Raw genomic sequence first — 17,806 nt, 5'->3', positions numbered from 1 at the left:
AATACCCATAACTTTTATATACCTCAAAATTTGTTGCTTTGGATCGTAGTAGCTGTCACCTCCCGAGAATATCTGGGGATGGGATTTACTTGCCACTGAGAAAAGTATCTTTAATTTTGTGTAGTTATATGAGAGCTGTATTCTGACTATGTTGGTAACACTGAACGTGCTTACATTCAGGAGAGACGGATTTGAACCACACCCGCAGTATGCCTAAAGGTGGAAATCCATGTTCTCCATTTCGCATCAGGCTAATGCTTAATTAAATTAAGGCCACGGCCGATACCTTCCCAGTCCTAAAGTCTTCCTGTCGCCACGTTTCCAAAATCTTACGAGCAACGAGAATAACTGACCAGTCAATGTTCGAACCGGAATGGTAAATAGAAGAATTTTTCTTTCAAACCAGTACGTATTGGAAAATTCAAGAATAGACTCCAACACTAACGTTAAACTTCAACATACGAACTCTCTATAGAGTTTTCCTTCCTCGCCTCCAATATTAATAACGGCTAACAGAAAGAACTAGAGATATACATACCGTCTTATCCTTCTCTCTTTTCCTCTTCTCCTTCCTTGTACGATGTTCGTGTTTCTGTCTACTATCTTCTCCGTCTTCCTTAAGCATTCTAATCCTGCTTTTTGATTTCTCTCCTTTTCCATCGCCATCCATTTCCTTGTCACGCCTTCTACTTCCACTGTCTTCTTCTCTGGCTGTCTGCAAATCAACAGAGAAAAACAGAACATGAAACACAATCAATCAGGTACGAAAATGTATAGGCCTATAAAGAGAGGCATAGCAGCAACATAAACAGGGAATATGACATTCAAGACCAACGGAACAAAGTTATTAAATAAAAACTAAAATTTATTTCAATAGCTGTAAGAATAGTTTCAATAACACAAAAACTATATTGTGGCAAGGTGATCTACGTACTGGCCATGAAGGCCCTTGAAGGGGTGGAGGGTAAAGGCTTCCACTATCCGTATCCTTAGCATTTGGTGGGGTAGTGTCTTTAGGTCCATGTCCTGTCGCCTTCGTCCCCACAAATCAACTTGGTACTCATTTTTGGTGTAGGCCGAATGAACCGCAGGGCCATGTGCACCTATGAAAGTGACATCGCGTTTCTTAAATTTTTCTACTTTCTGGTGGGGAGTCGAACCCATGTCTTTCCGAGTGACCCGAGCAAGCTTTTACCCCGTAGGCAAGGGAGACCGTATCAATAAACAAGGCATGTGCTACAAACCATAGTAAATTTAAATATGTGTGCGTGTTTTTATCGATTACTATAAAGATGCAGTGATTACTATACGTAGTAGAGGCCATGACTAATGAATTACAGACCGAGCTTGATAGCTGCAGTCGCTTAAGTGCGGCCAGTATCCAGTATTCGGGAGATAGTGGGTTCGAACCCCACTGTCGGCAGCCCTGAAGATGGTTTTCCGTGGTTTCCCATTTTCACACCAGGTAAATGCTGGGGCTGTACCTTAATTAAGGCCACGGCCGCTTCCTACCCAGTCCTAGCCCTTTTCTGTACCACCGTCGCCATAAGACCTATTTGTGTCAGTGCGAAGTAAAGCCAATAGCAAAAAAAAAATGAATTACAGAAACTTTAGTTGCTAATGCTGCTCCCTCTCGTAGCAGTATTCAGTGAACGAAACGAAAGGATGTGAGGTGAGTTTGTAGAGGACATCTTTTTGTGTACCTGGCGCATTATAATGCTTATAATGCTTGCATGGTCCTCGGAGACTAGTACTTATACCATTATTTGGTATTGCAATAGTGTTTTTTCACAGGTATATTATAGTGTAATATTTATATTGAACTTGTTTGTTCGACAGACAGAAAAGTTTTCATAAAGTTCTTTAGTAAAAGGAGCATTGCATATGACACCTTAAAGATCAGAATACTATTCGTTTCAGGCAGAAGGCAAGAAACACCACAGCTCTGGAGAGAAATATTGCAGAGGACATTACTGTTAGGTAGGTTGGTATACCTAATATAGTAACTTTGATCCACAGGTAGTACTATCCGCGAAACCTCTAGTGACACTTAGGTTCCCTAGTGCTGAATCGGTAGACCTCGGTTATCTTCCAGATACGGATTGGCAACCTATGACACCAAAAATGAATCGATTACGTATCGCCATAAGATATCTGGAGGTGTAATCGAAAAAACTTCGAATACTATTCTTATTTTGACAATAAAGCAAAAAAAATATAGGTGAAACGAACTTTTGAAACCTATTGCAATGGCTGAGGAAAATCCAAGTACATCACATGAATACCTTGGAAATCCTACTTGGAAAAGAACATCGCGGTCTATACACAGTGAGGGCAGAAAAGTAATAGCAGACGTAGAAGACTGCCGTGATGCAGAAAATATAATTTTAACACTTGCTCTTCCCCTCAGTATGTCGACTGAATGATCTGCCGCATATACTGGAAAATCTGTTTCCACAATTAAGATAATTAAAATATTTCCTGCCTCTTCATGCCCTCCAAGTAAAAAGAGGTAGGCCATTCTATTTCATTATAATTGATATTATTATTGATAATAAAGAAAATGTCACAAGGCATGATCTAATACATGTGTGCGGGTATGACGCAAATGTGGGTTTGAGGTAATAAAAGTTTGGAAAATTCGTATCTATCATACTATCGATGCAATTCAGATTTCAATTCTATTCAGTTGGTAGTTCTACTGGAGTAGTTGAATTCCCTCCTTACCCCTCACCCCGTAGAACGAGGTGTCACTAAATGTTTCGCGGATAGTACATCCATTACATTTAGCCCAGTATAATACGATCCCACCGGACATTACGCCCACAAACAATTTCGTCCTTATTTTGTTCCTTCTAACATTTCGTCAATTAACCTCAGTTTTGTCCGCATAAGTGCACTGCCATCACCTCTTTCAATTTCCAAGCAACTGTACAATTAGAATACGGAACAGTAGGTTCCATTATTTTGGAATTATGCTAAAAGAATACAACATACCATTCTTTTTACAGTTTTGGGAGAATCGGAATAATCTTTTTTTCTCATCACCTTCTGTATATAATTTAGCTGGTAGCACGCGAGTACAGGTCAATATTATACTTCTCCTTGATTTCTTGGTACTTGCCTGTTATCCTTTCAATTTATCCTTGATTCAGAATGTATCTCTACTTCATGAGGTGTTTCACATCGCTGTGCCCTCCAGTGAACTGTGTAATTAAAATATCGTTATCTCGCCGATCCCTCTTTATATGTTCGAGAAACTTCCAAACAGAGGCTTGATAGTAGATAACTTAGAAGAGTAATAGGCCCAGCGCTGAATGGATATTGCCGGTCACGTGACTGATGACGTCACAGCGCGAGCTAGCTACTGATTAGCTTTGGGCGTGGCTTAAAAGCGCAGAAAATTTGAAATTGTATTTGGCGGGCTATTTCAAAAGTGGGCGTGGCTGTGCTTGACAGCTGTCATACCACGTGGGGACGTGTGCCGCGCTCTGGTGGGTGATTTTAAAAACTAGGTAGCTACAGGTGTACGTGTGCCAACACGACAGAGTGATTGCCAACTTAACAGACCCAAATTCGATGCTGATACGATTCCAGACTTACCTTAACTGACATACTGACCAAGATGGCTGCTATTCGTGGAAACAAATGGTGACAGTTCTGGTAGCTTCTTCTTCATCTTCTTAATCGGCTGCTCTTCCTTACGCTAGGTAGTAGGCATTTAGCACAGGGGCTACTAAGCAAGATAACGGCTCTACATTATCTGTATGGAAGGTTTCATGCTCTCCTATGAACGAAGCATACTTTTAAGTCGTTGCTGTTGTAATATCGTGGTTATCAGTCTGGGTAATTACAGACTTAAAGAATTTGTTTGATAACCTGCGTTACTGTAGTATTGTGTTACGAAAGTTTAATACGTATGCATTGCTTATATAGGAATAACTTTGGAGGCAACTTCAAGGCTTCGGAGTTGAGCTCTAAGATGGCGACTATATATGGTTCGTATGGGGCCAGGGATATGACGTAAGGTGTGAACACGTATGCATTGCTTATAGAAGACAACGTTGGAGGTCGACCTAAGTGACTCGGAGCTAAGCTCCAAGATGGCGACTACACATGGTTCGCATGGGATTAGTGAGGGAGATGCAGGGAGCAAATACATATGCATTCCTTATAGAGGAAAACGTTGGAAGGCAATCTGAGGGACTCAGATCTGAGCTCCAAGATAACAACTACACATGGTTCGTATGGGAATAGGGAGGTGGTGTACGGTCCAATACGTATGCACCGGTTATAAAGGAATAACTTGGAGAGCAACTTCAGGGCAAAGGAGCTGATCTCCAACATGGCAACTATACATGGTTCGTATGGGACTTAGGAGGTGGTGTACAGCCGAATACGTATGCATCGCTTATATAGGAAAAACTGTGGAGGATAATCTTAAGGTCTCGGAGTTGAGCTTGGAATTAGTAACAAGATAGCGACTATACACGTTTTTTGTTGGGTGGTGGTGTAAGGCGTATACATTATTGTTACGGGTGGCTAAATTTGGAGAGCTAACTTAGGGGCTTACAAATTATTACTTCAAGTTCGACAATCCAGGCTAACCTCACAGGCTCCTAGGATCTCGACCGAGTGCTACAAGGTACCTTTTGGGTATTATAGGACCTCGTTTGGGTGTTATAGTGTTTCATCTGGAACTTGTTTTATACAGGATAGGACTTTTGGCTACGATCGGAACTTCTTGGGTGCTATAAGACGTCGTATAGGAGGTTTTTAAGCACTCGTGGGTTAGTGTGGAGGTAGATGGGCTAAGTTTGGGGTGAGTTGATACATATATCACCGATTAGAGGATACTTTTTGATAAATTTTAAATTAAAAATCAATTTCTCTCAATGAACGGTTGATGTGATATAGAACTTTTACGTTAAGGGTTGTTTTCACCCCTAATATTTTACTCTAAGTCAATTAAAGTATTTTTCGAGAATTTCTCAACATTCGGATTTTTAAAATCCAAAACTTTCAAAGGAAACAGTTGGAGTGAGTTGATATATTTTCACTGGTTGGAAGTCCGGCTCTATGGCTAAACGGTTAGCGTGCTGGCCTTTGGTCACAGGGGTTCCAGGTTCGATTCCCGGCGAGGTCGGAATTGTAACCATCATTGGTTAATTCCTCTGGCTAGGGGACTGGGTGTTTGTGTCGTCTTCACCATCATTTCATCCTCATCACGACGCGCAGGTCACCTACGGGAGTCAAATCAAAGGACCTGCACCTGGCGAGCCGAACTTGTCCTCAGATACTCCCAGCACTAAAAGCCATACGCCATTTCATTTTTCTACTGGTTGGAAGATAATTTTTGATTACTTTTAAGCTAAAATTAAATTCTCTGCGACTAACGGTTTGCGAGATAATGGATTTTTAATTTAAGGGGTGTTTTCACCCCAACCTATATTTTTACTCTAAAAGTGAAGCCTCGATATTGCCTCCAAATTTATCCCTATATAAGTAATGCATACATATGAAACTTATTTTTAAAACACTACTTCAGTTACTACAATAACACAGATTATCAAACAAATTCTACATACCTGTAGGTACCCAAGACTAATAACCACGATGTTACACAGCTCCTAATAAAATCATCAAAAACAACTTAAAAGAACGCTTCGTTCATAAGAGAGCATTAAACCTTCCACACAGGTAATGTAGAGCAGTTATCTTGCTTAGTAGCCCCTGCGCTAAAAGTCTACAAGCTAGTGTAAGGAAGGGCAGCCGATTAAGAAAAAGACAAAAAACCTGCCAGAACTGTCACAATGTGTCAGCATGTATAGCAGCCATCTTGCTCAATAAGTCAGTTAAGGTAAGTCTGGAGTCTTATCGGCATCGAATTTGGGTCTGTAAGTGTTTGCAATCGCTCTGTCAGATTAGCACTCCTGAACCTGTAGCTACCTAGTTCTTAAAATCACCCACCAGAGCGCAGCACACGCTCCCACGTGGCATGGCAGCTGTCAAGCACAGACACGCCCACTTTTCAAATCGCCCACCAACACAATATCAAATTCTCAGCCAACCAGGAGCCACCTCGCGCTCTGAGGTCATCCGTCACGTGAACGGCAACAGCCAAATAGCGCGTGGTCTATTACTCTTCTAAGCTCCCTACTCATGATAATTAACAATAAGACCTTGAAATCGACAGTTCGGTGTATTTTAGTAATCACCTGGTGATAAAAATAGGTCGGGAATAATTCTAGGTGGGAGAGGCCTTTTTCTTCCATAGGCCGGTCGTCCTCTTAGGTAAATTGTTTCCACGTACCGGTATGTCAGTAGATCTTGCACGCCATATTGAAGAGTGTCAATTAAGGTATAAAAACCACTTCAATATCCTCAAGTGGAATGAATGGCAGTAATGAGAGAATCCTGGGTATCTGGTTTTAGATGACTTCATCATAAAGGAAACGTTACTTGAGTCCTTCTCTCACACCACTGCGCCAAACAGCTTGTCCGTAATGGAATAAACATCCATTCGCTTCAAATTTTGTGTTGATGGAAATCCTTTTACGTAAGACGTCACGTTTTAAGAATATCATAAACCTATAATTATATTTAAGTGTTTGTTTAAAATAATAGACTGGCTGCACTATATTCTTAATCTTTCCCACATCTGCTTTTAAGTACTTCCTTCCGTTAGATAACTGCACTGAAAGTCTGATGTTTATATTGCTGTCTCCCAGTTGGCAGGAAGATAGATATACTGTGGAACCTAAAAACGTCATACTTTTAGCAGAAATCTTATTTCGGACAATTTGTAGAAAACTGAACCATTCTCTATTACTATAAAAATATTGACTGACATATACAGATAAACTTTGGAATAAAACATATACTTTCCGAGATAGTGAAAACCATTATATATGCTAGTTCATCCTCTATTACCACAAAAATATTGATTCTCACGTCTTTCACACACACACACACACACACACACACACACACACACACACACACACACACACACACACACACATATATATATATATATATATAAACTTTGGCATACATAACCATTTATATCGAATCAGCTATCTGGTTTATTCATCTCCGTAATTATAATACTGTGCGTACAACCCGATGATTAATAATTTCCTTGAAGACATTTCCTGTAATCTTAGTACTACTGTAGTTTTGATTATTTCTTTCAAAACAACACTAAAATTCGAATGCTATATGATCATAGTGAATCACGGTGTAAGCCTACAAAACAAACCCTCAGACTGTCAGGGATGAGCACCGTACTGTATTGAACCCATAATTCTAAGATGATTTTTTTAATTCCAAATATTTATTTCAGCTACAAACTACTTTTTGAGAGTAGCCATGTTTTTATTTCAAGAGTCTGGCTATCTCGTGGGAACAGAGCTCTCCGTGACAAGCAAGCCGCGAGCTCGTAAAATGCCGGGACACTTCGGTGAACCTCGAGTATTAGATAATTTGTCAAATTCAAGAAATCATTCATAACGAGAGATTTTGGCGACATGGTAAATCCAGGAATAAAGGATCTAAATTATTCATAAACCGTATGTGAAGATAGAATACCCATGGTAAATATAAATGTATTTAAGCCTGGAGAAAAGTGTGCGTCTGGCTCCCGATTAGCGGCACGTGGCAAGGCGAATGTATTACATTTCTGGTCGTCGTATGAAACTCTTCAGGGCTGTAAAATTCACGTCGAGAAACTATAAAATGCGAAGTTTAAATAATGTGTTAATATTCTCTGAGATATTGTTCAAATTGAGTAAAATTAGGAAGGTGATAACGATCATGTAGTGATGAATGTCTTAATTTCGAATATCGTATGAGTTCAGAATTTTTTGTCGAAATAATAATAATAATAATAACTATAATAATAATGTTAACCGCGGGATAAAAATTTTCTATGTTAAAAATGTGTTTAAGAGTCATGTTCAATAAGATTTGCGTCCATCTCGAAATCCAATGAAGTCTGATAAAGTTACGTTTTTTATTGGAAGTTAAATTTTGTTACATCGTGTATGTCGAAGATATGGGAAATCACCGTGTGTTGTTGTTCCGAAAGTTGTAGAAAAATATAAATGAAAAAGGATTTTTATAAAAGTTGTTTGTCACGAGAGGATTGAGGTTTGAAAAGTCTTGAAACAGAAAATGGATTGTTCCGAAATAATATGTTGAGATAAGAGGTGTATGGATGTTGAAGGCAGAGGAAGCCTGTATTCCATGTAATGCCGCCGTAAGAGGCGATGAGAATGAATTTTTGAGACAGGTTATATTTGTTGGTGGCGAAGAATTTTTGAGACAGGCTGTATGTGGCAGGCTGTAGTATATTCCGCCAACAATCCGGAACAGCTAACCGAAGGTTGGTTCGAGATGAGTATTGTGTGGTGCATAGTAAGATTTCAAGTTAAGATCCCAAGTGAAAAACAATTTCTGTTGAAGATTGTAGCTCGTGGTAGTTAAAGACCAAGTGACTAGTTTACGTAAAGTCAGTATAAAAAATATAGTAATACGACCTCAAGGATAGAAGAGCATTCTGAATACACGGTTGGTTACTTGACTGTAGTGACAAATTTCTAATCCTTAAATTTCATAAATTACGAAACGATAATTTATCATTAAATCGGACATTGTGGGATGAGATATTGGACGTTATTAAAGCGATAGTTTGGCTGTGTAGATTCACTGAATTTCGCTTCACTGGATAGTTAATAGATATGGATATTTGGAATAGTGAGATGATAGGCGATTTGAGGGCTTCATCCTAGAGTTACGTTGTGGATTTTTGCGGTGGTGATGATTACTGTTTTGGGCGATATTCACGTAATGTTAGAGGTGTGTTGAAAGTCATTTTCTTTTTTCAAACTTCATTGCGTATGTCGAATTCGTGTTTGAGTTGTGGATTGCTTGCCACGCGTTATTTATTTTCAATTTCACGTTTTATTAACAAGATAGGGACTTAGTTGCATTTCCCGACTTGCGTTCATTCTGTGGCAAGATTTGTTTCATTGTGTGATATTAGTTTCGACAAGGTTGACAGCTAAAATTTCTAAGAGTGTGTTCGAAGTTACGATTTCGCCTGACATTCTAGAGGAAGCGTATACGACTCAGTTTCCGCTCGACAATAGATTTAGGACGTCACATGTTATTCTAGGAGTATACTGATGATGAGACGTCCTAGTTCACACTCAACGATAGGTTTAGGAAGGTGTGTGTGTACATAGAGGTTAGTGTTATGGTGTGCAGACATTAGGTAGGCCCGACGATAGGTTTAGGATGTCGGCTGTATATACTCAAGTCTTAGATTAGGTGTTTTTGCTAAGTGACTTGAGCGATGGTAGTGTCTGCAGTAGTGTATGCAATGCGAAGAGTGTTACGTAAGTAATACTGATGCCTGTTTTGCGCACAGCCCTTACCGGCTGGAAGGTGTTTATCTAAGATTATGGAACCACTAGTGGCATGAACGTGAGGGTTGTCCAATATTGGGTACTGAGGTAACGGTGATTGGAATCTTACTGCAGTGCGCCACGCGTGTTTGAGTTCAATGAACTTCAGTATTTTTTTGTTACGGACTTAATTGTTTTGTTGTTCTGACGTCCGTTTGCTTTGAGAGTGTGCGTGTTGACACTCAGCTTATTTGTGTGAGACTTGAGTTACGAATACGGGTTCGATTCGTCAGCCGGTAATATATTTTATTTTTAATTTTTCGTTATTTCGTTTTATAAGGCGTAGTTGATTGTGGTCGATTAATGACTTTGTAGGTAGTGTGTTGGGACAAACTATAAGTAGATGGATCTGTGATAGTAGCCATTGTTGTAAAGGAAAGAATTCCTAGGTTTTCATTTTATTTTACCATGTGGACTTGTAATTTTATTAAGCGTAACGTACCCATTTATAACCTGAAAGTTGGTTTTGTAATAATATTTTCCAAGTGATGTACCACTTTTATTTAACTTCAGTGTTTGGTATTTCTTCTAAATGCGTGATGGATAAGTGTTTCCTGCATTTCGCAGCTTTGTTCCTTCAGAACGACGTAACGTAAGATCCTCTCGAATCGTGTTGTTGTTGGTTCCTTCTGAACAGCTGTTTGGGTGATGCACGTTTCAGCATCGGGATTATTTTATAACTTAAGGGTGTCACGAGATGACAATACATGGTGGAATTTTATTTTAAATTGTGAATGCTGCTGTTAACTTGTAGTGACCACCATGCTTTCCAATAATATTTCGCAACCTATCCAAAGCAACTGATAGTCAATTTGGTTCGATTAAGGGTCCATTCGGCGGGTGTTTCCATATCCGACAGGGTATTTTACTGGTGGATAACCTTAATTAAGAGTAAATTTGAAACTCTATTTGATGAAGGTCAGATTTTTCACGGATCGTGTGGATTAATTCTCAGCTATCGTTTGGATCAATAGGTGCTCGATTTTTAGGTTTTCTTTTCACTTTTTCCAGTTTCCCCGTCCACTAATCTGTGATATTTCTATTTTTCCCGAAGAAGATTCTTCAATACTGCAATCAATAAAACTAACGCCATGCAATGTAAATATTTTCTTGATCAAGGATTTTATATATATATATATGATTTTTTTTGTGCAGTTAATTGAATCAATAGAAGTTAGTAAGCACATATTTGCTCCTCATTTCAAGTTAGTAAGCACATATTTGCTCCTCATTTCAAGTAGTTAGGCTCTGTTCTAAACCCCATCGTTTGGTTAAGATCGTGACCGAATTATTCCCGCTACGACCCCAAGATTTAAGAGTTCGATATTGCTCTACTGCAGCAGCTGTGGCCGAACAACGATGGATTGGTAAGCCAAGGGTTCAGTATGAATAGCCAGAGTCATTTTATAAAACTGGATAGAAGATTAGCTTAAGTTCTAAAAGAAATGTATTATGGATCGGGATACAACTCAATCCTCAATGCTTCCTGGTCTGCTCGTTTGCTAGAAAGGCAACATTTGGTCATTCATGATATACGTACTTGAACTGGCTGCTCAATGAGAAGAACAAGCACATCAAGATGATACGAGTTAATAATGACTGATTGTCAAATCGGCCGTTACCGCTTGTAAGTGAGAGCGTTGATGTTTGTTGATATCCACAGCGTAGGCGCGGGAATAGCTTTCGAAACAAGGAAGCCGGCACGTACATTCACTTTAAAGCACTATTGGCGATCATTCGTAGACTGGAAATGCAAACTACTGTCTACATCCTATTACACTGCTTATACTTGCAGCTTATTTGAAAACAAAATTTTATGCAGACATATGCTGTAGTAATCCATTACCGCGCAGCATCTCAATTAGAACAACCGCCGTCAAACTCTTCATCCACCGTATAGATTGATCCATAAGCCTCGCTTGTCAAACTACCGTCAAAGTCACTGGCTCCCACAACTATCATAATAGCTTTCTCATCTCTTTGATGGCTGCTTTCCAAACCGACATCTATCACAATCTCTTCGAGCTCCAGCTCCATTTCCTCATAGCGCAAGTAAGATTCTTCTATGCAGTTCATATAACCCCGAACAGGTTCGGCATACAATACTTAATAAAATCGTCGAGTATTGTCTTCTCCACACGTGGTCGACTATTACATGGACCCTGGATTGGATTTTCGTCCTTATCCGCGTTTTCACACTGCCTAGTAATGATACACACAGCCTGATCACTTCTACTTTAAGCCTTAGGATTTCTTTTTGCTAATTGTTTTACGTCGCACCGACACAGATAGGTCTTATGGCGACGATGGGACAGGGAAGGGCTAGGAGTGGGAAGGAAGCGGTCATGATTTTAACTAAGGTACAGCCCTAGCATCTGCCTGGTGTGAAAATGGGAAACCACGGAAAACCATCTTCAGGGCTGCCGACAGTGGGGCTCGAACCCACGATCTCCTGATTACTGGATACTGGCCGCACTTAAGCGACTGCAGCTATCGAGCTCGGTAAGGAGTTTAAACAATAAACATGGCTAACATCACTGCCGTTATCTTGACGGAGCTAAAACTCACTGTTGCCACCTTAACTATGTAAGGCGCGCGGAATTTAAATGATCTTGACTGGACTTAGTTATGCCGCGGAATTTGAGGACATAGCAAGGGGGCCTAACTACAGGCAAGCTGCCTTTCTCGACATACCACCATCTTATAGCAAGCTGCCCTTTCCGACATACCACCATCTTAGCGATTATAGTTTTAAAGCAAGCTGCCTTCTCGATATACCACTATCGTCAACCAAGCCACCCTTCTCGACATACTACCATCTTATAGCAAGCTGTCGTTCTCGACATAACATACTACTACTTTTATACTTTTTCTAGAAACCATCACTTTTGTCTTGCTACTGTTAATCTTCAATGACCATGTCTTTGCAAAACTACAAACCTCGTGCAAACTCCTTTGCACGCCCCCTGGCGTTCGGAGGCCGCTACCCAGACCCAGCCTGCTAGCGTGTCTGTCGAGCTGCAGACATCGATGTGCGCCCCAGAGGACAGGGAACGCAGTCGGGTGTCAGCACCGACCGACGCCACGGCCGCCAGCCAGGAGGATGGAGAAGATGGCGATGCAGCGGGGCCACCCGGCCGAGGCCTCTTCCCCTGCTGAGAAGATGCCCCCCCCGGACCAGGAGAAAGAAGACGACGCAGGCTCACTAGGAGCGGGTCGCCCATCCGCAACCCAGGACTGCAGTCGACCAAGGAGCCAATCAGGAGAGGACCTCCGCGGGTAGCGGCAATCAGGTGAGACCAAAAAGTCCCCCTCAGCAGCTCTTGCAGTGTTTCCGCTGTTTGAGGTGGGGCCACCGTCAGGAGAGGTGTGGGCTCTTAGTGAGGTGCAACCGTTGTGGGGGCGATCACCACTACACGGCCTGCGAAGCACGTAAAGAGGCACCGGTGTGCGCCAACTGCGAGGGGGGCCACCCAGCCACTCATCACAGTTGCCCTGTGTTCCGGGCCATGGCACGGGCAGAGAGGAAGGAGGCCCGGTGTCATGATCCACCCCCATCCAGGAGGCCCCCGCCCAGGCGGGCTTGGGCTCATTCTCCGGGATCGGAGACTGGGTACGAAGGACCCCAAGGAGGTGGCGCTGTGCGGCGGGCCCTAGTGGTACTTGACGAATGGCTCCGCAACCGGCAAAGCCCGCGCTAAATTACAGCAGTGCCCAGACGGACTGATCCGCTGATTACTGGAATGGCGAGATTATGGTTCACGGCTGGTGCATGATACCTTTTTCTCAACTAACACAAAAACCTGGCCTATCCGAAAACCACATCCTTTTGCATGTGATATCAAAATTTGTCAGGTTTTTCGTGTATGCTCTTTTCTGCCTATGTGGTATTCCCTGACCCTTAATACCACGCCTTAACACCACCTTACTAACACAAACCTTGCCTGGTAACGCGTCTAACGTGCAAACAGGCAGGTACTCCTGTAGTACCTTTCCCACTCTTCCCTGCTCTCTCTTTTCTTCTTAGAAATTAATGGCATGTCGGAGGCAATGTGGATTGTGTAGACTGCCACGCGGGGGGAGCGGGCTTCGGGGGGCCCCGAAGTAAAAAAAAGTGTGTTCTAGTTCACATATCATGCATCAGAATCACCTAGTTCATAGTCTCTACTTGACACGCCTGTGTTTTTGCTTTTAATGCTGCTGTACATCGACTCCTAATTCTACCCAAAAACTTAAATAAATTACCAGCACACTTCCATTCTTTCACTAACCACTTTCAAATCTTATCTTCATTACACTGTTGGCCGACTCGTTGGCTCAATGGTCAGCGTACTGGCTTTCAGTTCAGAGGGTCCCGGGTTCGATTCCCGGCCGGTTCGGGGATTTTAACCTTAATTGACTAATTCCAATGGCTCGGGGGCCGGGTGTCTGTGGCGTATTAAACATCTGAAATCATCCTAGGTAGGGCCCTCATTTTCACAGACATGCAGGTCGCCTAATAGGCCGTCTACTAGAAAAAGACCTGCACCAGGCCTCTCCGGAGGCCATACGCCATTATTATTATTATTACACTGTTGAGCTATAACTTTCCTCAGTCAAAAATATACGTCTCTCATCATATATTTCTTTGCACACTGTCAATAAATAAATATCTTTTATCATTACAAAATATACAAACCGTATTATCATTTCACTTAGTCCAACCACTACTCATATAAATTCCTAATATCCACCATATTAAGCCTCTTCTCCCTACCTTATTCACACTTGCCACTTTCACATTCAATACCAGATTTATCTTCATAAACATCTTTCGGGGTTGCTTTTTTTCTGTATTCGGCCACAAGTTTTGTTCTGCAATGTCTCTTTTCCTATTTATCACATGACTCCAGTATACACCACTCCTCCTCTCCCATTCTACATCATAATAATCCCCTAAGCCCAGTATATCTAAAGCATTTTCACCTTACCTACCCAGTAATCACCATAATTGCTCTTTTTTATACTGGTAAGCCGACTGAAGAATTAGGCCCCCTACACCTTTTCTCAATCTGCACCAGTAACTAAGCACCCTTCTTAAAATGTCTATCTTGATGAAATCTTTACACATAACACTTACGCCTGCGCTCGCGGCGCAAAACTATATCTCCATAACAATCTTGCTGAACTCACTCCCAATCTGTTCTTATATCCCGCTCTCTTTCTCAACCACCCAAATCTCTGAACCGTGCAGCATTCTACTCTTCACCACTGCATTAAACACCATTCTTTGTATACCATAATCTACGCCCCGATTTTTTTCAATATCCTAATTACTGAGAGTGCTGCTGAGCCTTTCCTTTCGGCTAGCCTAATTTGTTCTACCCAATTACCATTTCTACTTGACGAAAGTTTACACCACGGTTTCAGCCCAACGTTCGATCCAAACAAATCCATTAACCATCCCATCCTCTACCCTAATGTCACAATATACTTTTTCATATATGCTTTTGATCGCTCTTCCCATCTTCTCACCAACCCCTACCCTCCCCATGCTTCCAAACAAAGCCTCCCTGCTCACTGTGTCGAACGCCTTCTGAAAGTCTATAGCTGCTATAAACACTTTGGTACCTTCTTCTCTCACGTATTTATGTATTGTTGTTCATACAATCATTAAATTATGCGTCGTCCTCCTCCCTTTTCTATAGCCACTCTGGAATATCGTCCACTTCCTCAGCCTATTAATCAAAATACCCGTGTATACCTTGCTCAGAGAGTCCAGCAAGGTTATACCTCTATAGTTGCCGGGGTCGGCCCTCTCTCCTTTCTTTTCATAAATAGGACATATGATTCCTTTCTGCCATTTTTTCGAAAATATCGTCCCTTCGAATAACTTGTATAGAAATGTAACTAAACTCTCCCTCATCTAACTATTTTTTTGCTACTTCTTTCCAATAAACATTTGTTATCCTATTTTCCCCTCCGCTGACCTGTTCTTTAATTTACTTACAACTTCCAGCAACTCATCACCTGTTCTTCCTTTATCCAACTCACGACTACCCATCTCTAACCACCTTGCAACCTCACATCATCCTTATGCACTTACCCACTCTTCCTCTCTCCTAATGGTTTCTGGAAATACTTCACCCTTGTTCCATACTCAGTTTTCACTTTGAAGCTCCACTTGCACCCTTATTTAATTTTATTTACCCTCACCCACACCTTTTCCCCTTCCCTGTCTTTACACTCCCTGTTTATCGCTTCCGTCTGGACCTTTTGCCATGCCTTTTTTCTCTTTACTAGAATGTTCTTAAATTCTTTTCACAACCTGAAAAATTGCTGCCTTAAACCCCCCCCCCCATATTTGCTGTATACTCACCTAGAGCTCTCATCAATAACTTCCTCTTCTCCTTACACTCTGTATTGTACCAATCCTCTCTCTCCCTCTCTAATAGCCTTCCTACATGCCTTTTCAACCGCCACTCTCCTAATAGGATATTCCAGCAATTCTAAAGCCCTATCAATATTATTACACTGTAATGCTGCATCGAGCCCTACCCTAATAATCTGAAATTCTGCATCTTCAAGGTAGCTATTTAACTTCGATTTGCCCTCCTCTGTCCATATATATATCGGAACTCTGCGAACTTTTTCCTTCACCCGTTCCTCGTCCCCTCTCCTTTACTTTCCCTCTCCCATTCACGACTACATATACTGAGGAATAGTGTGATTCTCCCAATCAACAACCTCAATCTTGCTTATTCTATCTAACATATCTTCCGAACTAATTACCATATCAATAACACTTCCTCCCTCTTTCGTAATATATATCATTTTCCGTTCCCTATCACCCTTCCACCACCCGTTCAAAATGTACAAGTTGCCCACCTCTTATAATTCCAGCAACTTCTATCCGTAGCCGTTTCTTCCTTTACCTTCACTACTTGTTGCCCCCGTCTTTAATTCCGTCGCCTCTTTACTATACGCTGGGCGGAAGCTCCCTATTCACGCGTTCCAATCCCCTAACAAAATTAGTCCATCCTCTGCGTACTTCCCGCTAATCATTTATTATTTCCTCCATCAGCCCTTCAAAAATGTACATTCGAATATATCGAGCCCCTCGCATAATTGTATAAAAAAACCCAAACACACATACTTCATCTCTCTTACCTCTATCATAAACCTAACCCACATCACCTCTTCCATATCATTCTCTATTTCTACAAATAGATCACGCATCTCTTCTTTTACTAATAACGATATACTCCAGGTTATCTCCCCCTCCTCCCCTGCTTCTTCCTCGTTGTATTCCTTACCACGAATCCCTTCCATTAATTTTCTTCCTCTTCGAACCATGTCTCTGGGAGTGCCACACTATATCGAAACTCTCCACTTACTTCTTCATTACCCAGCTTACAGTACTTAGTACCCCTTCAATATTTCCAAAGCCTATTCTCCACCCTAGTTATCTGCTACCCTCCTTTGTTCCTCTTTCTCTCCCTTATTTTTATTTCCATCCATTGTACTTGTTTTGCTTCTAGTTATCCGCATTCCTTCTCTTTCCTCACTGCTCTCTTCCTTTTTTGACGCCTTAGCAAATTCCTTTACCCCTCTCCTCTTGCCCTTTGCTTTTCTCCCCCACAGATCCTTTAGACTTAAACTTCTAGCCCTGTTCATTACCATTCTTCGGCTTCTCTTTTCCCCCACCACCACAGCACTTGTCGGTGTCGCTCTGCTGCCCCTCCTCTCGCAGCTCGTTGACCAGCCGCCTCCCCGTCCCCCCGGTCTTCTCTGCTGGCTCTTCTTTCACTGTACTGACTTTACTCCTTTCATCACCTTCAGCATTTGCCCCGTCATCACCAGCCGGTCCCTCCTCGTCTCTTCTTTCACCTTCCGCTACCGTTTGCATAACAGTCTGTAGATAGTTTTTGTCCATTTTCTGCAACTAATCTACCGACCAATCTATTGACCATCTGCCGTTCGCAACCACCAGCTGTTGTCCTCTACTGAACGCTCTCAGCCCTTGTTGCCTCGCTCTACCCATATGTCTTCTTAATACTTTAAAATCTCTACTACTCTCACCCTCTGTATCCTGTTTTATCCAGACCTTCTCTTCTCTTCGGTTCCCTGCGTTTCTTAGAATATCTGTCCTCAGGGTAGATATTAACGTAAGTTTAATTGGCCTACCACCTTTCACTTTCACTCTTCCCACTCTCTGGACCTCATCAATATCCACCTCACTAAAATGTATCTTCCTTCTGTTCTGTATCATCTCAACCACCTTATAAACTAGTGTCACTTTATCTTCTTTCGCAGCTTCTTCTACTCCATATATAAGAAGTATTCTATTTCCT

General features: G+C 41.6%; 1 protein-coding gene across 3 annotated transcripts in view; it reads right to left on the bottom strand.

Annotated features, from left to right (window-relative positions):
- LOC136863016 (transcription initiation factor TFIID subunit 3) overlaps positions 1–17,806 on the bottom strand; it is a 336,297-nt gene that overhangs the window by 221,648 nt on the left and 96,843 nt on the right. For all 3 annotated transcript variants that reach the window (XM_068225836.1, XM_067139319.2, XM_068225838.1), the window contains exon 2: positions 539–715. In XM_068225836.1, coding sequence (XP_068081937.1) covers positions 539–715 — 177 coding nt within the window. The remainder of the gene's footprint in view (positions 1–538; positions 716–17,806) is intronic.

Source organism: Anabrus simplex, chromosome 2, assembly GCF_040414725.1.
Source record: "Anabrus simplex isolate iqAnaSimp1 chromosome 2, ASM4041472v1, whole genome shotgun sequence".
In the NCBI taxonomy this organism is placed as follows: Eukaryota; Metazoa; Arthropoda; class Insecta; order Orthoptera; family Tettigoniidae; genus Anabrus; species Anabrus simplex.
The sequence above is the reverse complement of the archived record's forward strand: the minus strand, read 5'-3'. Positions and strand labels throughout refer to the sequence as shown.